At 49.8% G+C, this 20,854-nt stretch overlaps 2 protein-coding genes across 4 annotated transcripts in view; one reads left to right on the top strand and one right to left on the bottom strand.

The window, feature by feature from the left end:
* The first annotated feature begins 33 nt into the window (after positions 1-33).
* Positions 34-20,854, top strand: part of LOC127587539 (semaphorin-4B-like) — a 64,427-nt gene continuing 43,606 nt past the window's right edge. For 2 of the 3 annotated variants that reach the window (XM_052045941.1, XM_052045942.1), the window contains exons 1-2: positions 34-245; positions 7,819-7,936. In XM_052045941.1, the coding sequence (XP_051901901.1) occupies positions 7,890-7,936 (47 nt within the window). In that variant the 5' untranslated portion in view covers positions 34-245; positions 7,819-7,889. Of the gene's footprint in view, positions 246-7,818; positions 7,951-20,854 lie in introns of all 3 variants that reach the window. The other variant, XM_052045940.1, reaches the window with a different exon arrangement.
* si:ch211-113g11.6 (uncharacterized protein LOC559008 homolog) lies at positions 2,248-20,192 on the bottom strand. Its single transcript, XM_052045944.1, has 14 exons — positions 20,019-20,192; positions 19,565-19,701; positions 18,840-18,902; positions 14,916-15,014; positions 14,693-14,804; positions 13,154-13,261; positions 12,666-12,805; positions 11,923-12,104; positions 11,529-11,640; positions 10,467-10,653; positions 9,179-9,294; positions 7,983-8,155; positions 6,735-6,790; positions 2,248-5,004 (listed from the first exon to the last, which is right to left on the bottom strand). The coding sequence occupies exons 1-14, from the start codon at positions 20,104-20,106 to the stop codon at positions 4,670-4,672; spliced, it is 1,908 nt and encodes a 635-aa protein (XP_051901904.1). The 5' UTR covers positions 20,107-20,192; the 3' UTR covers positions 2,248-4,669.

Genomic DNA, 20,854 nt, shown 5'->3' with positions numbered 1-20,854 from the left:
AAATGTAGTTCTACGGTGTGGCCGCGACAGAGATTCAATTTGACGCCATCATTGCGCCTGGCGAGCTTCGCCCGTTCACCGACAGCCGGCTCCTCGGACAGCCTTCGGCAGCCGGGACAGGCTGTCACGCATTCACGTTGCTTGTGTGGAATATCTATCTTTATCAAGAAACGAAAAGGAGGGCGAGGGAAGAGCTGGAGGAGCCCGATGCGAGGTGCCAACGAGTCGGCGACGGGCGGTGACAGGTGAGGGCGCGGGAGGTGGGGCAGCGCGCGTGCGCAGGAGGCCGCCGTCGCCCCGCGCTCCCTGGTCCCACGTGACACAAACCGTCGCGGCGAGCACGTGGGAGGGCGGCGGTGGGGCCGCCGGTGATGGAGGCGTCACCCCCCCCCCCGCCCACCCCGACCCCGGGCGTCATCACCCCCCCCCTCCGCCCACCCCGACCCCGGGCGTCATCACCCCCCCCCCCGCCCCCCCCGACCCCGGGCGTCATCACCCCCCCCCCCCCGCCCACCCCGACCCCGGGCGTCATCACCCCCCCCCTCCGCCCACCCCGACCCCGGGCGTCATCACCCCCCCCCCCCGCCCACCCCGACCCCGGGCGTCATCACCCCCCCCCTCCGCCCACCCCGACCCCGGGCGTCATCACCCCCCCCCCCCCGCCCCCCCCGACCCCGGGCGTCATCACCCCCCCCCTCCGCCCACCCCGACCCCGGGCGTCATCACCCCCCCCTCCGCCCACCCCGACCCCGGGCGTCACCCAGCCCCCCGACCCCGGGTGTCGTCTCTCCCTCCTTTTCCCCACCTCCGCCTGATGCTGGGCGTTGTTCTCCCCCACTCCCATCTCCCCTCTCCCCATCTCCCCCTCCCCTCTCCCTATCTCCCTCTGACGCTGGACATCACCCTCCTTCTCTCCCCCCCCCCCCACCCCGCCTGACCCTGGGAAATCGTCGTTTCCCCCCCCCCCCGCCCCGCCTGACCCTGGGAAATCGTCGTTTCCCCCCCCCCCCGCCCCGCCTGACCCTGGGAAATCGTCGTTTCCCCCCCCCCGCCCCGCCTGACCCTGGGAAATCGTCGTTTCCCCCCCCCCGCCCCGCCTGACCCTGGGAAATCGTCGTTTCCCCCCCCCCCCGCCCCGCCTGACCCTGGGAAATCGTCGTTTCCCCCCCCCCGCCCCGCCTGACCCTGGGAAATCGTCGTTTCCCCCCCCCCGCCCCGCCTGACCCTGGGAAATCGTCGTTTCCCCCCCCCCCCCCGCCCCGCCTGACCCTGGGAAATCGTCGTTTCCCCCCCCCCACCCCGCCTGACCCTGGGAAATCGTCGTTTCCCCCCCCCCACCCCGCCTGACCCTGGGAAATCGTCGTTTCCCCCCCCCCACCCCGCCTGACCCTGGGAAATCGTCGTTTCCCCCCCCCCACCCCGCCTGACCCTGGGAAATCGTCGTTTCCCCCCCCCCACCCCGCCTGACCCTGGGAAATCGTCGTTTCCCCCCCCCCACCCCGCCTGACCCTGGGAAATCGTCGTTTCCCCCCCCCCCCCCCACCCCGCCTGACCCTGGGAAATCGTCGTTCCCCCCCCCACCCCGCCTGACCCTGGGAAATCGTCGTTTCCCCCCCCCCCACCCCGCCTGACCCTGGGAAATCGTCGTCCTCCACCACCCCCCCCCCCAGGCATCGCCTTTCTCGCCCGCCCTGCACATAATCCTCCTTCCTCCTTCTCCTCCCCCTCCTGACCCTGGGCATCGTCCCCACCCCTCCCAGAACCTTGGGTCTAACCTTTTCTGCGCCCCCCCCCGGCCAGTCTTCCCCCTCTGTGCAAACCAGCTCCACTCTCTCTCTGTGTAAACTCCCTCCACTCCCCCGCTATTTCCTCAGTGTCTACTGCACCTCTCTCTCTATGTAACCCCCCTTTTGTCTCTTAATTGTTTTTCTTTGGAGCCCTGCCCTCAACTGCTTGGTCTGAGAGTTCTGAACTCTGTCTCCTCACCCCCCCCCCCCAATCTGTACTCCAAGATCTAAGCCTTTTACCTCGTGTTTGCTCACTGCAGTAAAATTTAAATTCTTATTTAAGATTGCTGACCTAACATAGCACCTTATGATGTTTTGCCACGTTAAAGGTATTTTATAAATGCATTCATTATACCAGCATATGGAATGTGTTCCCCATTTAAAGCCAGCAGTCTTGGGGAAGGAAAGAAAAGTAAATTTCATATTTGCGCAGAGACACAACTGATTGAATATTACGCAGGCATGTTAACGCTGTTGTTTATTTAAACATTTTGTTCAGGTTGGACCAGATATTCTGATCACAGACAATGCAAATAGACTTATAAAATTAAACCAATGCTATTTTAAAATACTGGAGTTTAACATCTTTACAGTGCAAAGCATTCTAAATGGGAAATATTGTTTTAAATGCCATGGGCCCTACATTCATAGACAAGTTATATAAAGGCCAATGTTGCTTCTTTAAGCATCATGAATCTTTTGACTGCAGGATATTGGCTGTATGTAATGGAAAGCGAGCAGAGAAGATGTCTCAGATGACAGTGTACCTGCCAATTGCACTTGAAGGGTGGTAAAGTGGTCATGCAGTGGGCAGTTCTTGTCTCATCTTGATCGCTTTATTGGAAGGTAATGTGCCCCTGTCCCACCCTCATCCCTGTCCAAAACTGCTCCTTACTTGGTTCCTGGGATACTGATGGAACAGCTTATCTGAGCATGAAATACAATGCCAACCCCATTCTCTCCCAGTGCTGGTCAAATTTTGTCTGAAAATGCACGTTGTGATTTTTTTTTAAAAACTAAGTTTTAGGCACGATATAAACGCAGGTTGTTGGAATGGTGTGTGATTGGTCCTTAATGCCTCCGGAAGTGGTCTAGCAAAATGCCTTGTTTACCAAAATGAGCAATGGGTGGGATTAAGTTTGCTTAAAAAGTTGGCAGTCCTGGCAATCTGATCCTCATTTGTAGAAAAGTCATTGCAAGATGGCCTACACCACCATGTAGGAATGTTCTGTCCTCAAACAATGAGATTATTCCATCCTTGGTTTATTGTGTTTTTTTTAAAAAATTGTTGGACCACTTCCTACAAATGCTCTAAATCTACGTGGCCCCCTACAATCGGGCATGTGTGTGTCCCAATAAACTGGAACCAAGTGGTATACCCTCTTTCATTCACTGCTTACACATTCAATACAACCAACAGAGCTCTGTGGTATACCCTCTTTCATTCACTGCTTACACATTCAATACAACCAACAGAGCTCTGGTCTTTGCCCCAGCCACAAGGTCTGCTTCCTCTGTCACTACATTCCCTGAATGACACTATTCAGCAGTGTTGTATCCTGAAGCTGTGGGTCCACAAATGCTCAGCCACTGCCCATCCAAAGAAAACATTCAGAATTCCCACATTCCTTTTCCCCTATTCAATAATTGGTTCGGAAAGCATTGGGTGGAATAGACTGCAACAGGCCTGCATGGGTGGTGTGTTACAGTGCTTGAGAGTCAGGCTGCTGTACCAGAGAGAGTCGACACAACTAGGCAGAGTGGTACATCAAAGTACAAGGAACGTGGAAACTTGTTGGTATTTGTATATGATCAACATCCCTGTGACATTGCCAGTTAACTGAGCAAACTCTGCACAGTGGCCGACTGTAGTCTTTGCAATCTCCCCCGCCACCCAGGAGCCACATATTGCGCAGCTTACTAAGTGGAGGGGTTGTTGAGGGAAGATGTTCTTAAAAACCCCTCTCTCTCCCCTGTGCATAGACACTAGTGGGTAGAGGGGAAAACAAAAGTTAGATTCAGTTCGTTTTGTGACACCTGATGGGGAAGATGTAAAATACCTGTCTGTGTTACTATGCAACTTTTGGAACCAACTGCACTCTGTCGTAACGTAAGCATGGACACAAATTAGTTTGATGGTAAAGCTCTCACTACACCACTCCAACGCCAGATCATTCTGCACCACTCTTCAAAAGTGCCGAGTCAGTTATATGCTGGGCTGTAAAACTCGTTCTACACTGCCCCATCAACACTCCCAAAGCAAGGACAGTACAGGTTGGGTGTGGAGTTAAGCTCCCAGTACATTAACCCATCACACACTCCCAGGGCAGGAATGGTGTAGGCTGGATTTGGAGTAAAGCTTCCCCTTTATTTTGCACATTTGTGCTTTCACTCCCACCCCTTAATGAGCACTTTACCATCACACCAGTGAACTTTACTGGAGATGGCCATGTCTGGGCAACATGCGGTGGTTTTGTGCAGAGGAGCCGCGATAGTAGAAATTGGTTCCCCAGTCCCGATTCGGCTTTTGTTCCTCATGAGCACCAACACCACTCCCAGGGTAAGGGCTTAGCCTGAGAAAAGCTGGTGGCTGGGGTCCCTGACACCAATACCCACTGCCGAGGCTGAGCATGTGCGGACCAGCTCAGCTTTACGGAGGGGGAGTGACAGTGGCCTGTGGTCAGACACTGGGAGAGTGTAGTATAGTGTCTCTGTGGGAGAAGATGGGGCAGAAGTGGTTGGACTGGCCATTTGAGTTGGAGAGACTGCAGTTGATGCATTCAAACTAAATTGCATTTTCGATAAGAAGCCAACTTCATTCCCTGGGGTTCAAGAGTGTACATTCAGTATAGAGTACTCTTACTCTGTAACCTGCTGCCCCTCTACAGCAGGGAGCACAAGGCAGCAAGACTGAGGAGGAGCGCTGTGCTCTGCAGCCCCAAGGTGCTCCCTACATTCAGTGTAACTTTATAGGCAGCAAGTTCCTCCTTCAGCCCATCCTCGATGGCAGTGCATTTGAAGAGCCCCTCACTCATCGGGACCTCCCCATTGAACATGAGTGGGCAGGAGTCGTCTTTGATGGTGCAGGCAAACTGCTCCTTCTGGTTGTAGCTCCATGTATAGACCGCGTGGTATGACTTCACCGGGCAGGGCAGGTAGAGGTAGGCACCCGAACTGATGATCAGCTCTGTTGGCTCCTCGCTCAAAGCCACAACGTCTGCGAGGGGCGAGTGGAGAAAAGCGTTAAAATCCTTTGTTGCATGTTCGATAATGTTTCCCATTCCCCCCACCCCTTTCTTCTCAATCAATGCACATCATTTCCCAACAGTGGACAAGAATATTCCATATATATTGGGAAAGGATAACAAAGGATCAAAAATCACCAACTTTTGTGTACACAACAAAAGAACACTCCCAGGACGGAGTTGAGTACAGAGTAAAGCTTCCTCTACAGCACAAAGCACTGGCCAATATATTTGGTGTATGTTTCGTTGGTGGGGAACTTCATAGTACACGGTGAGGTGTTGGTGTGTTCCTGTGGCTCCTTTGACTGTGCTTCCAGGTTTGGGGGGGTGCTGTTGGAGTCACCTGGGCAGGTAACCGCAGTGCATTTGTAGGCAGTACATGCCGCAGCCACTGTGTGCCTGTGATGGAGGGAGGGAGTGTTTAGGGTGGTGGATGGGGTGCCGATCAAGGGGGTTGCTTTGTCCTGGATGGTAAGACCATGAGATATTGGAGCAGAATTAGGCCAGTCGATCCATCGTCTGCTCCACCATTCAATCATGGCTGATTTTATTTTTTGACTCCATTCTCCAGCCTCCCCCCCCCCCCCCCCCCCCATAACCCTTAACCCTCTTACCAATCATGAACCTATCAATCTCTGCCTTAAGTACACCCAATGACTTGGCCTCCACAGCCATCTGTAGCAATCTGAGTTCCTCAGATTCACCACCCTCTGGTTGAAGAAATTCGTCCTCTTCTCAGTTCTAAAGGGATGTCCCTTTATTTTGAGATTGTGCCCTCGAATCCTAGACCCTCCCACTGATGGAAACATCCTCTCCACATCCGCTCTATCCAGGCCTTTCAGTATTTGGTAGGTTTCAATGAGGTCCTCCCTCATTCTTTAAACTCCATTGAGTACCAAATGGTCCTCGTACTTTAACCTTTTCATTCCTGGGATCATTCTTGTGAATCTCAACCCTCTCCAGAACCAGCATATCTTTCCCTGGATACGAGGCCCACAATTGCTCACAATGTTCCAAATGTGGTCTGACCAACACCTTTAGAAATCTTCAGCAGTACATTCTTGCTTTTATATTCTAGTCCTCTCCTTTTGAATGCTGACATTGCATTTGCTGCCTTTACTACTGACTCAACCTGCAAGTTAACCTTAAAATTCCTGAACTTGGACTTCTAAGTCCCTTTGTATCTCTGATTTCTGAATTCTCTCCACATTTGAAAAATACCTTTATTCTTCCTACCCAAGTGCATAACCCCACACTTCCCTATGCTGTATCTATCTGCCACTTCTTTGCCCACTCTCCCAACCTGTCCAAGCCCTTCTGCAGACTCCCTGCCTCTGCAACACTACCTGTCCCTCCACCTATCTTGGTATAATCTGCAAACTTTGGCCACAATGCCATCAATTTCTCCATCCACATCACTCCCCACTGTCTGGCTTCTGCTAGTCAGCCAATCTTCTATCCATGCAAGTACCTCACCTCTAACACCATGAGCTCTTATCTTGTTACCAGTTGTATGAAGGCCTTGATCATAATGTCACTCAGAGCTGAATAGTCTGAGGTAACCCACTGAAAACTGGTGGGCTGGGTATCAGGAATCATGCCTGGGTACCAAGAATCTCGCCTGGGTACCAGGAATCCGGCCAGGCCTGGGTACTGGGAATCTTGCCTGGGCTGATGTGGCTAGCAGCCTGGTGGAAATTACCTGATGCACCATCACAAACAGAGACGTTGAGCTGCTCAACATTCTGGACCACCTCACTGCAAGGAGAACAAAACACAGTGATGAATTGTACACCATTTAAGTAATAGCATTCCTGTGATCTTACAGGGTAATGTAGCACTTGAAATCAGTTTCTTCTGGAAATCATTTCTCATCCCTTTTTTTTGTGTGATGCTTGTTAGTTCTGAACTTGGGGGTAAGGCTGTCTGACTCTTCGTTGTGTCTAGAAAAGCTCCAAGTTAAAACACTCGGGCATGACTGCTGTCCCAGCCCTGGGAGTGTTTGACAGGACAGTGTGGAGGGAGCTTCACTCTGTCCCATCACATGCTCCCAGGGTTAGACACACTGTAGAGGGAGCTTCACTCTATGTCTAACCCATCTGTCTCTGCCCTAGGTGTACTTGAAAATAAAAAAAATCTGCAAATGTTGGAAATCTAAAATGAAAAAGAAAATGCTGGAAACACTCAGCAGGTCAGGCAGCAAGTACAGGAAAAGAAACTGGGTTAATGATTCAGTTAGAAGTCCCTTTCTCTCCTTCCCAGTTGCGACAAAGGGTCTTTGACCTGAATCATTAACCCAGTTTCTTTTTCCGTCTTTGCTGAGTGTTTCCAACATTTTCTGTTTTTATTTCAGATTTCCAACCTCTGCAGTTCTTATTTTCAAACATTCCCAGTATCAGACATAGTGAAGCTCCCTGTGCACTGTCCCTTTATACACTCCCAGGGTCAGACACTGAAGCTCCCTCTGCACTGTCCCATCACACACTCCTGGGGTCAGACACAGAGTGAAGCTCCCTCTACACTGTGCCATCACACACTCCCAGGTCATGCGTTAGACACCAGAGTAAGCCCCCTCCACACTGTCCCGTCATACACTCTGCAGAGACAGCAGCCATGCCTGAGCATTTTTAATCAGAACTTTGTTAACCATAATAAAGAGTTGTGTGCCACAGAAACAGGCTCTTCGGCCCATAATGCCCAAGAATGACCTGAAGCTGTTGTTTATGGTACTTGTGGATAAGGACTTGTTAGCTACTAATACTAAAGGATGTTGTCTTTTGATCTAGAGTCTGTACAGCGATGAGGAAACAGCACCAAGAAAGGACTCCTTTGAAGTGACACAGGAGGAAAGAGGGAAATGATGTCTGAACGAGGCAGAGAGGGGACAAGGAGTATCACAATGAGGTCGGTGAAAAGTGGTGTGTACACAAGGCTTGTTAATAACACCTACCTGTCTCTAACATTGTGGGTCTGAGGAACAGCCACGCACTCCCCATTGGTTCTATTCCATCCACAGTATGGGTCCCTGGCAGCAACACACTGCACACAGGTGCTGCCATAGTCTCCGCAGTTAGCTAGCGGGAGCCGCACTGTCTCCATTGGTGTTCCAACAAATAGGTGGCCCTGAAAGGGATCAAAACGTTCTGAGTAAGCACTTGGTGTCCTCCACACTCTGTCACTAGTGTTGACGGTTCATTCTGTGACCAGGACAGCTGATTACATTATTGGATGAAGCAACTGGTGTACTGAATGCTGCTTCAGATGTTACATGGTTTCATCTCAGCAGAACTAAATGCAGTTGTAGCTCAAAATCAATCCTACGTGCTCGCTCCATTCCCCAGATCTTAGTAAGCCCCACTGTATTACTGGGCTGTGTGCATCGGGGGCTAGTTCTTGAGGCTGTCAGTAAGCTCCACTGTATTACTGGGCTGTGTGCATCGGGGGCTCGTTCTTGAGGCTGTCAGTAAGCTCCCACTGTGTTACTGGGCTGTGTGCACCAGGGGCTCGTTCTTGAGGCTGTCAGTAAGCTCCACTGTATTACTGGGCTGTGTGTACCAGGGGCTCGTTCTTGAGGCTGTCAGTAAGCCCCACTGTATTACTGGGCTGTGTGCACCAGGGGCTCGTTCTTGAGGCTGTCAGTAAGCCCCACTGTGTTACTGGGCTGTGTGCACCAGGGGCTCGTTCTTGAGGCTGTCAGTAAGCCCCACTGTGTTACTGGGCTGTGTGCATCGGGGGCTCGTTCTTGAGGCTGTCAGTAAGCCCCACTGTGTTACTGGGCTGTGTGCATCGGGGGCTCGTTCTTGAGGCTGTCAGTAAGCTCCACTGTATTACTGGGCTGTGTGCATCGGGGGCTCGTTCTTGAGGCTGTCAGTAAGCTCCACTGTATTACTGGGCTGTGTGCATCGGGGGCTCGTTCTTGAGGCTGAAGTTGGCTCAGGGCCAATGCACTGGGTTATTGCTGTCCGAGATACCCAAAGGAAAATGGAATAGGGTAGCTTACACCTGCAGCAGTCACAGGTGAAGTACAGGACTGGAAGGGCACAGGGATCAACCTATACCTTCCCTGTAACTGGTGCCGTTCAACTCTTGGAACCTCCAGGTCTGAACAGTACAACGGGCCCTTGGCATTCCCCATCTGAACATTACCGTGCTCGAGTCCAGCGTCATGGTGGAGACCGGAGCTTCAGCCTTAAAAAGGCTGAGCTCTGAAATGATGAAGGACTTCCCATTGTTGTGAAGGACTTTATGGATTTTCCCGTTTCCTTGAAAAGAAAATACAAATGTCATCGTACAGAGCAGTTGACACATTTGCCCCATTCACAGAAGCTGTAAGTAAGAAATAGGAGTAGGCAGTTGGTTCCTTATGTCTGCTGTCTCATTCAACAAGGCTATGACTGATCTTCTGCCTCAGCACCATTTCCCTGTCCTACCCCCATATCCGTTGCTTCCTCTGCTATTCACAAATCTACTGATATAGGTTTTGAATGCCTGAGCCTCCACAGCCCTCTGGAGTGCAGAATTTCAAAGACTTAAACTCTCCCCATCTCAGTCCTAACTTGCCTACTCATTATTAGACTGGGACTCCTGATTCAAGGCTCCAGCCAGGGGAAATATCCACCCTGTCAATCCCTATGCATCTCAACGAGGTCACCTCTTTTCTTCTAAGCTGTAAAGGAAAGCCCTAGCCTACTTGGTCTTTGATTGTAGGACAGATCTGGCATTCAAGGAACCAGTCTGGTGAATCCCCCTCTAACAAGTACATCTTTCTGAGAGTCGGGAGACTGGACCTGTACGTAATACTCCAGTTGTGCTCTCACCAAGGCCCTATATAACTGTAGTAAGATATCCCTACTCTTGTACTCTAATCCTCTTGTAATAAGGGCCAATGTACCATTTACATTCCCAATTGTCTGCTGCACCGACCTACATGTTGGCTTTCAAGTGACTTGTGTAAAAGGACATGTAAATATGAATATGAGAGACTCTTAGATAGCCACATAAATGAATAGGAAAATGGGGGGGCTATGTTGGAGGGAAGGGTTAGATAGATATTAGAGCAGGGTAAAATGTCAGTACAACATCATGGGCCAAAGGGCCTGTACTGTGCTGTAATGTTCTATAAAACATTTCTCAGTCTCCATTTAAAAAAAAATCATCTCTGCGTTTTCTCCACCAAAGTGGGTGCCCTCACATTGTTCCATGTTGAACTGCGTGTTGTTGCCCAATCAGTTGGCTTCCCCTTGAAGCATCCCTGCATTCCCATCATGACTCACTTTCACATTTTGTTCTATGTCATCAGCAGACCTGGAAATAGTACAATTATGATTGATGTAACTTGTGAATTATTGGAGCCTGGGCCTCAGTCCCTGGGATATGCCACTAGTCACAGCCTGCTGTCCCAAGATATCTGCTCGTGTGGTGAATGTATCATTACCTGTACCAAGGAATATGACATGATAGAAGTCCTGGTTGGCCCCCTTCACTCTGTCAGCTGTAATCCTGGTGTAGTTGTTATGCTTCATGACGTAGAGTGGGTGCCTCCGGATTGGGTAGATAGGCTTCTCGATTTCTGGGAAGTTTCTAATAGCTTGAATGACTTTGGGCGCGCTCCCCTTGACACACTGTGGAAATGAAACCATTTAGTCATGTTTTTTCAATCCTCCTCCTCTGCCTGGTTCACACTTCACTTCTGGATGGTATTCACCTATCCACCCGTGAATGCCCCTTAAAAATGTCGATGCATCTCAGTAGAAGGAGTAGCCCGTTCAGCTCCTCGAGCCTGCCTTGCCATCCAGTGAAGTCTCACTGATCTGATTTGTGGCCTGTACCAGAATCAGCCAAATCCCCAGGTTCCAATTTCTTCTGCAGCCAGAAAATCTACCTGACCCACTGTGGAATAGTCTCGCTGCTGTCTGAGGTAGAAAATTGGAAAGATTCAAAAAAACTCTTGAGAAAGACAGAAAAGAATTCCACCTCCTTCAGCATCCTGGGGGGAAAAAAATCTTCTTTTTCTAGATTTCCCCATTTCAGGGAAGCATGTTCACAGCAACAATGTCTGTGAACAGCAAGGCCCCTCTCAATGATCACCCCTTATCCTAAACACCAGTGAGTATAGACCCAAGCTACTCGAACTTTCCTCGTTGCGGAAATAGGCCTAATGACCGTTCTCTGCACCACATTGAAAGCCAACGTATCCTTCCTTGAACGAGAGGGCCACAATTGCATACAGATCTGAAGGCATCACCAATGCCCGGCACAGTTGCACCAAGACTTAGTCATAGAGTCATACAGCACAGGAACAGGCCCTTCAGCCCAACCAGTCCATGCCAACAAAGGTTCCCATCTAAGTTAGTCCCATTTGCCTGCGTTTGGCCCATATCCCTCTAAAGCTTCTGCACGTCTACACTTCTGTCCTCCAGCTCCTGGCAGGACAGATTTCAATCTAAGCCAAGGGTGAGCAAGAACACACTGAAATTGTTACCAAACACTACCATACCATTCCTGGCCAGTGGCCCCCTGGTAGGTTGCCGGTGAAGCCCTTCAGTCTTGAGTTTCGGAATGCCCGCTCTATATCCGCTTGGTAATAGGCGCAGACAGCGGTGGAGTTCCTACAGGAAGTAGAATGTCAGAAAGTCAGTTCTGTGACCACCATCTCCACCAGTGCTGTGTTTCCTGGGATGGCATCCTCTCCCTCCCACTCCAGGTCACCAGCAGCTTGTGAAGGTGTAACCAGGGATGGGCATCAATGTTGACCAAGAATGAAGGCAAGGGTAGGTTGCTGCACAGCCATTAAATGGAATATTACAGACTACAGCTGAGGGACTGGGTGGTAAATCACAAAACACAGACTGGAATTTACAACATCTAATTGGCAGAGAGCTTCCACTCACCACAAGCTTGAAAAGATTCCATACACCACGCTGTTCCTCTGATCATCCTCCACGTGGAGGACAAAGGCATCTTCAATCTTGTTGAAAAGCCTTGATTCGGCTGGGAAGCCACAGATTAGTCGCGCCTTCAAGAACGTTGAAAACAAGTCTTGACCAGCAGTCTTCGATCCACCTTCGTCAATCTAAAAAGGCCCAACAGAGTGTAACTGGTTACCTGGTTTGGGAAAGTCCTGCTGGGGACATGTAAATGTGGGGAAATGTTCCAAGGGTGTGAGTTAGTTAGCTCTTCTGCACATCAGGGTTAACAGCAGGGCTCAGTCTTATTGTCCCTTAAGACTGCTCTGCCATTCAATAAGATTGTGAATTATCTTCCGCCTTCTCCCCTTTTTCCATTTTCCACAACTCCCTTGGTGCCAGCAGCTAGTGTTAAAATGCATTCACTTTCAAAGCTAATTTCCCAGTTTTCTGTCCGCCGTTCCAAGGCACTTTGAAAACTACTCTGACCGCCACCTGCTCAGTCCACTCATGAGACCTGTATCCCCACTCTTTCTTACCTCCTTTGTCCTTGTTCCTTGCTTGTCCTTGAGAGACATCCCCTACTGATGGATTTGAAGGGGAAAAGGGTGTCTCAATGCACTCAAGATATCATTTTCTGGATAAGATGTCCCAAGTGTGCTGAATTACCAGGATCCAAGTTGAGACCTGGTGTAAGTGGTTTTAGTACTGATCTGGGTCCATCTTACCTTACAGACACGTCCAATGTAGGCCCTGTAGGGTTCCCCATCTAACGCAATGCTGTCGTTGGTCTCCCTGAAGAAAAAGTAAACCTCATCCTTGTTGCTGTCTTTCAGCTGAATCCAAGCAGATCCCACAAATGTTGGATCTAACAGGGGGAAAAAAATGCAGGGTTTAGACCAACAATTGACCACTGAGCAATTAACAAAGTGTTCTGAAAATGGATATGAGTGTCCATTTCATCAGTGTGACAGTGCCCTGTGCAAGCACATATAGTCTTGGATCAACGTCTAATCCAATTGATGGTGCCTGTGATATTGCCAGTACAGAGACTGCTGCATTAGGAGAATCAGCCTGGATGTTGTGCTCAGGTCTCTAGAGCTGGAACCACTACCAATGGAGCCACCTCTGTGGTGAGTCTGTCCCTGTATGGGAAAGTGTTGGTGCAGTTACCTCATCATTGTGGCTTCTCTGGTGCCCGTTGAGCACTACTTACTCTGAAACCATCTGTCCTCGGACTTCAGGTGTTTCATCCTTCCGTAACTCCGCTGAATCGAACCACTGTTCTGGCTGGTGCTGGAAATTGCTGAGTACAGGTCTTCACCTGTAGCCAAGAAGAGTGAGACACAACTGAGTAGCTCTGCTGAATCCTGATTGAATACCAGTGGAAATCTATCATTTGTGGGAAATAATTGGACAGCAGTGTGGTACTGGGACTTGGGTAGATCACTTTAGCCTGTAGATTCACTGCTAGTACATGCTCACAGCTCACTGGTGCTCTGCTGTATACAGAGTTCCAATGGGCAAAGCCTCTTCCCTTTCACTGCCATTGCACTCTACTCCCGTGAGCCCATAGATGTTTACTCCCGTTATACAGAATCTGGACACTGCCAGTGTACCAAATTCCACCAGATCCAAACCTTTCCTCTCTCACACACAAACTTGCAGTTGTGTTTGACGTTTATAGGTGGGCGCCCTATTTTCGTGGAAGGTTGCAAAAAGCTCAATCGTGTGTGTGTGTGTTCCATTGAACTGTGAGCGCACCAGAACCAACAAGCAGTCAACTGCACCTTAAATCATTGCATGACTGGACTGTGAACAGAGAGAGGAATTTGACTGCAAATGTTGAAAGAGGTTGGCTTATTGCAGCCTAGAAGGGTAAAAGTTACAGACCAAGTGCTGGAGAAACAGAGCACTTGCATTTTGATAGCACCTGTCGCCACTTCCTGCCACGGCACCACATGGCCAATGAAATCCCATTGAGTGTGGTTCCAGTTACACTGCAGGAGGTGCAGCAGCCAATCTTCCTGTGCCCCAATCCCAAGCAGCAGTTGGAAAATGAGTATGATTTTTATTGCTTGCAGGACACTGGGTTGAACCCAGCTCTTCCCACAGCTAGATACCAGGGCCTCTTTTTAACTTCTGGTCCAAAACAGAGCAGTTCCAATGATGCAGCACTCCCTCAACGCTGCCCCTCAACAATACAGCACACAGCAAGTACAGTTACTTTCCCACTTTAAGTAATCCTCACCCCCCCCTTCCCCACAACCCCACCCGCCCACCATGTTTCTTCTCTTCCCTTTCCTAGCCTCTCTCTCTTTTTTCCTTCTCTCCTTACCTTTGACCCATCCCCTGGTGGATCTGCTCTCCCCTCCTTCCCTGCACCTGCCTATCACTATCTCTTACCTGCACCTACCTATGACCACCTTGTGCCCACCCCACCTCCCCTCCTTTGTCTACCTATCACTGCTCTGCTTTTCTCTCCCATATACTGGGCTTCCACTTTTCTTATCTTCAGTCCTGAAGAAGGGTCCTGACCCAAAATGTTGCCCACCTGCTTTTCTCCATGGATGCTGCCTGAGTTCCTCCAGCATCATAGTATTTTTCATACAGCAAGTACAGACCTCCATAATGTTGTGACACAGCCCCTCCTGAGGATTCCCCCGATCACCTATCCCAGCACACCTCAAGGTTAGGAATGGGATGCAGTATTCCCACAAAGCATTCTGACACCTGTGTTTGTTTCCACACTCACCGACTGCAATGGTGATAGGGCGTTGACTTGGCGTTGATGGTGATATGTCCTTCCCATCCCTCACCAGCACGCGTCCCTCTTTGTCACTTGCTAGTTGAGTCCCGTTGTTGGTCTGTAAAACAGGGATCGAGAGAAGCAGCTAGAAGCCAGGTAGACTTGCTGTGTGGACTGATTGTAAATCTGCACATTTAACTGCAACTGTGAATTAAACAGGTACTTTTACCAAAAACCAGCACTTGGGGTTTCCAGCGTGAGTCCCGCAGATGATGATTGTAGTTTGGTTAACCCTCTGAATCACAGTGACCACATTCTCACACAGGTCCTGTAATAGAGAAGTAAAGCATTACAATCAAGTCTGACAGCAGTAATGAAGCAGCTCGCCCTCTCTGGCATGTCCCATAAGCAAAGGGTTGTAATATTTGGGAAAAGCTGTCCACTCGTAACTTGTGTGCCTGTCTGCTCCAGAAAAGCACTGCTAAACCAGGAGCAGACTTTCAATTTAGCAAAAGCACCGAGAGTTCTTTCAAATCGCAGATTAGTTTCTGTTGCCAAAGACAGCACCTTCTGTCCTGGGTGAGAACATGCTTTTCATGTTGGATTGTTGTAGGTTGAGAGGAAAGCTGAGCAGTAATTGGTTTATTATTGTCACATGTACCGAGGTGCAGAGGAAAAACTTTGTTTTGCATGCTATCCATACGGATTATTCCAGTACATTGAGGTAGTACAAATGAAAAAGTAATAACAGAATGCAGAATATAGTGTTACAGTTGCAGGGAAAATATAGTGTAGGCAGACAATAAGGCACAAGGGCCAAGACAAAGTAGACTGAGGGATCAAGAGTCCATCTTTATCGTACAAGAGGTCCGTTCAAGATGGAGCCTCCGTTTAAATCCAGCACTACAAGGAGTGCAGCACTTGCAATGGCACTGGACAGAAGGCATAGCATTTGTGCTTGAACCTCTGGTGTGGGGTATGAACCGTGTATTATCTGGCTGTATGGTGTGAGTATGATCACTGGGTAATGCATGATGCCTATAATATGATAAGGCTATCATGAAGTCTTAGCAATATACTGGTGCTTATTTCCAGACTAATGGAGTCAAAGTGAGGAGCAATGTTGAATTTCTCCAATTTGGGCTGGATTTGCAATAAGGTACAGACCATACCAGAAAGAACTGATTCCATCTTTACAAACGTATTTAAGTTGATTTTGTTCATAAGTCAGAAAATACACAAAAATCACTTGATTATAGTAACCACACCTCCACAGTGTTGTAATGGATGGCATCAAAAATTCAAGATTGATAAGAAAGAACATATACTAAATGTGGGGAGAGAGGAGGAACTAGTTCTGCCATTCGTAGGAGTGAACATGTACGCACATCAGACTTTTGAATTTAATAACGTGATGGGAGCTGGTTGGTGTGTACAGGAGTCCGTAAGTCAAGTGTTTGTAACCTGGGGATGGACTGTGCAGAGGTTAGTGCGGTAGGAAGGTAAAGGGGTGTCAGGGAAAGTTCAGGAAAGATTTACGTGATGAGAACTAGAAGAATAGCTGGGATGGGGTGGGGCTTCAATCTCTGATAAAGGAGATCTGATGGAGGGCTTTTGAATTCTAAAAAGGGGTGAAATAGGGTAGAAGTGGGGAAAAATGTTTGTTTTATGGGAACGTCCAGAACAAGGGGTGTAATTCAGTGTTGTCACCAAGAGATTGAGTGAACAATTCAGCGCAATATTTCTTTACCCAGAATGTGCATCTTCCTATAACGTGTTGTAGTTACAGCATGGAGACAAGTCATTCTGCTCAACTGCTCCATGTTGGAAATGCTCAGGAAACAGAAATGGGATTGATCAGTTCAATATAAAACATTCAGTCTCTCTCTCTCTCTCTCTCTCCACAGACACTGCCTAATCCACCGAGTATTCCAGCATTCTGTTTATTTTATTTCGGACTGCCTACATCTGCAGTCTTTTTTTGGCCCATGTGTTGTTTATCCAACACGTGTGCCTCCTCCCACCCTGCTCTCTCTCACCCTTTTACTCTCTCCCTCACATGTTATCTGCCCTCCCCTTAACTGCATCTCTTCTGTTGTCCTTCACCACTCCCTGCAAGTGAGCTCCACATTCTCACCACTGTCTAGGGAAAGTTTCTCCAGAATTCCCTATTGGATTTAATGACCACGTTGATCACCTTTTGTTCTGTCACTGGTCAATGCAAGTGGGAACACCTTCTCTGCTTTTACCCTGTTGTAGACATGGAGAAGGTGTTTCCACTGGCATTGAAGATAAAGTTGATCTTTCCTGAAGGGTACATTCTAGAAATGTGTTTTGCACCTTCTCTGGAACTTCTATTTTTAAAATATGGAGACCTAAACTATCCTCTGGTACTAACAGCAGTGGGAGGACCATATACAGTTGCACAGTGGTTCTGTTACTGGACTATTGATCTGGACTTTGGTTTGAATCCCACACAGCAGCTGGAGAAATCCAGTTAATGAAACAAATCTGCAATATTATACCAGAGGCAATAACAGTGAACTAGATTGTTCTTAAAACAAAATCTTTGGTTCGCTAATGCCCTTCAGGTGAGGAGAGTGGAAGGCATTGGGCATGTTTGCCTTCATCGCTTAGGGGCCATTAAGTGTCAGAGTCGAGAAGCCACGTTGCAGCTGGCTAAACCTTTGGATTGGTCGCACTTGAATACTGTGCGCATTTCTGGTTGTCCCATTACAGGAACGGTGTGGAGGCTATGGAGAGGGTTCAGAGGAGGTTGACCAGAAAGTTGCCTGGATTAGAGGGTATTGGCTATAAGGAGAGGTTGGACAAATTTGGGTTTTCTCTGGATCATTGGAGGGTGGGAGGGGTGGTGCTGAATAGAAGTTTATAAAATTATGCAAGGCATAGGTAGACAATCAGAATCCTTTTCCTCAAGTAGAAATGTTAAATGCTAGAGAGCATAGGTTTAAGGTGAGAGGGGGAAAGTTTACAGGCAATGTGTGGGGCAAGGTTTTTACATAGAGTGGCGGGTGCCTAGAATGTGCTGCCAGGGGTCGTGGTGGAAGCAGAAATGATAGAAGGGTTTAGATGGGCACGTAAATATGCAGGAAATGGAGGGATATGGATCACATTGCAGCCAAAAGGGATTAGTTGAATTGGGTATGGTATTTGGTACAGACATGGTGGGCTGAAGGCCCTGTTCCTGTGCTATACTGTTCTGTTATCTGGGATCTCCTGTCAGTGCCCATTCTGGGGCTGTGAGACTCCAGATCCATAGCAGATTGGTAGGCTTGGAATTGCCCAGCAAGCCACTCAGTTCAAGGGCAACAGTGGATGGCCTTGCCTGTGGCCCTCACAGTCGAAGATAAATAAAGAACAAGCATGTTGTAACTCTGGTTACACACAAACTCAGTGTAACATTTTTATTTTTCCAGTTCTGTCCCTTGATTTTCGTTCTGAGGAGCAGTGAGCAGCAATCGGGTATCTGTCCCCCACCCCACTGGTCTACCTCTGGTTTAAGGTCTCCCACCGTTTTTCTGGAGATTCCCTTTTGTGGCTGTGGTGTGGATGAGATGGATGTTATTGGGGCAGTTTGGGAGGAAATCTCAGACAAGGGGTGTGTGATTAAAGCGGGGAGGGGATTGGCTGGGGTGCCGCATGTAGATTCGCAGAGTTATGCAGCAGGGAAAACAGGCCCTTTGGCCCAACTCATCCATGCTGCCCAAGGTGTTGACCTGAGCTCGTCCCATTTGCTTGCGTCTGGCCCATGTCCCTCTTTCTATTGCAGTGTGTTCTACATGGGTGCAGCCAAACATCCCCTGATGTACTCCTCATAACTTCAGACTGACTTCACACAGAATATTAAGATGCCCACAAATGGCAGATGAGTCTGTGATGGTTTCTTTGGGACAGGCCAGGACCATTGAATCCCAATTGATCATTGGGCTCTACAACATGATGGCTTCACCCAGTAACCAGGCATCAACTGTGTTTGGTATTCTGCACAGTGTTGCTCCAAAGGAGAGGTCTGGGCCATTGGAATACAGCAGCACTGGCAGTAACACTGATGGCATTTAACCAAATGGAACCACCTGCATACACTGAAGCCTGGGTTCAGCTGATACTTGTAGATGTGAAGGCTTGACTTTACCTGACTTGGTGGCCCTTTGCTGTGGCAGCTCTTCCTGGTGGTGTCATCCAGGGACAGAGGGATCTGACAGAACAACATTCGCTTCAGATGATTGCCACAGATAGTTTCCTTTTGTTTTTCATCCAGTCTTCCTTCTCCCCTCCACCTCTTCCCTCTCCTCCACTATTTTTACCCATCCTGGCCCCTTCTCTACTCATCCCTCTCTCCCTTCTTCCCTCTTTCCTTCCTGCCCCAACTTTCTCTCATCCCCTTTTCCATCTCTCCCCAGCTCACTGCGCCCTCTCCCTCTCCCCCACCACCCTCTTCCCTTCCCTCACCCTCCCACCTTCCCTTCACCTGTCTGTTCCCACCACAACCCCATCTCTTCCCCTCCAATCTCCCTCTCCCCCCTTTCTCATTTTACAGTTACAGACACCTGGCCCTACCCTCTCACAACACACCTCTTTTTCCTCATCTGTTAGCCCCCACTCCACGACCCAACCAATCTTCCCCCATCACTGCACGACCCAACCGATCTCCCCACCACTGCACGACTCAACCGATCTTCCCCCCCCCCACCCATTGTACGAACCAACCAATCTTCCCCCACCACCCCCCAACTGCACGACTCAACCGATCTCCTCTTCTTTCTCCCCCCCCCCACCCCCAAATGCACGACCCAACCAATCTCCCACCGCGCCGACCAAACCCCCGGGCCCCGCAGAGCAGAGGGGTGGCGCCAATACCAGGGTCTGGGAGACATCCACGTTGGTGAACCGCAGGAGGTACACGCCCCCCGTGGCTCCCAGGTAGAGGGTGTCCGACTGCTCGGTGTATTCCACTGAGGTCCTGCTCGGAGATCCAAACTCCACCCGGGGCTGATCTGAGAGAAAAAGAACAGACGGTGAAGGCGGGCTGTCCGTTCTGTGCCCCTGGGATTGCAACAGAAAATGCCGCCCCCGCCGCCTTACCCCAGGACCCGAGGAGAGGTTACACAGGAAGATGCCTCGTATAGAAATGCGGGCGGCGCGGCCACGCTTGTACCGCATTGGGGTGGGAACTTGGTGCATTGCAGCTGGCGGCAGGGCAAGATCCCAAAGACAAGGTGGTGGGAATTAAAATTTAAAAAAACCCAAGGGCTAGGAATTAAAGCATCAGGACCGAGCCGGTGCGACAGGCTGAGGGATGCTGGGGACCGACCTGTGCGGCGGAATTTCAGCCGTGGGATCCTCTCCGCCGTGCCCAGGAGCAGCAGGTGAGACAAGAGCAGAAGCGGTGCGTTCAGCATGGCGTTCAGCTCGGACTCTGCCGCCGTGCGTGCTGCCGGCGCCCCCTTTCTCTCTCTCTCTCTCTCTCTCTCTCTGTACCTCCCGCCCCCTCACCGCCCCCTCACCGCCCCTGCGACGTGTCCCTGCGTCGGGAGCGGCCGCCGCTTCTCCCGGACGCAGCCTATCGCTCTCGGAGACTGCGCTGCATTGCCGGGGGTGCGGTCCCCTGTGACGGCCGGGAGATGGCGGGTGAGGGGAGGGGGGTTAGGTTTGCTCGTACATTTGTCACATTTCTTCTGTCCTGCTGAGCAGAATTGCCTGACTGGCTCTGGGACATGGGTTTACATCTGACCCTAACCAGATGTGTCCGTTCCTCTCCCACCCCTAGGAGATGGGGACCCATCTGGCCTTTACCAGGTGTATCCCAGTGCCTCACCCACCCCTGGGATATCGGAAAACATCTGGCCCTTACCAGATGTCCCAATACCTCACCCACCCCCCCCCCAATCTGATTGATATCTCTCTCGCTCTCTCGCTCACTCACACACACTCACACTCTCACACACACACACACACACACACACAGAGTTTTGGAGAAGCATAAATATATTACAGAGCTAAGGATGTGATAGCAATAAAGAGAGTGCGGAAGAGATTCAGCAGGATGTTGCCTGGGATGGGGGGCTACATTTATAAGGAGAGATTCAGTCGGCTGGATTTATTCTCCCTGGATATAGAAAGCTGAGGGTGACTTTATAGTGGTTTAAA

This window comes from Pristis pectinata, chromosome 40 (genome assembly GCF_009764475.1).
Source record: "Pristis pectinata isolate sPriPec2 chromosome 40, sPriPec2.1.pri, whole genome shotgun sequence".
NCBI classification, from domain to species: domain Eukaryota; kingdom Metazoa; phylum Chordata; class Chondrichthyes; order Rhinopristiformes; family Pristidae; genus Pristis; species Pristis pectinata.
Note: the sequence above shows the minus strand (reverse complement) of the source record. Positions and strands in the feature narration are given on the sequence as shown.

Excerpts from the sequence above, each read along its gene's own strand:
- si:ch211-113g11.6 (XM_052045944.1), bottom strand. The coding sequence starts at position 20,106 with ATGCTGAACGCACCGCTTCTGCTCTTGTCTCACCTGCTGCTCCTGGGC. Across the intron at positions 19,702-20,018 it reads GCTGAAATTCCGCCGCACAG|ATCAGCCCCGGGTGGAGTTT; the intron begins GTCGGTCCCCAG and ends TTTTTCTCTCAG. Across the intron at positions 6,791-7,982 it reads ACCCACAATGTTAGAGACAG|TGAGGTGGTCCAGAATGTTG; the intron begins GTAGGTGTTATT and ends TTCTCCTTGCAG.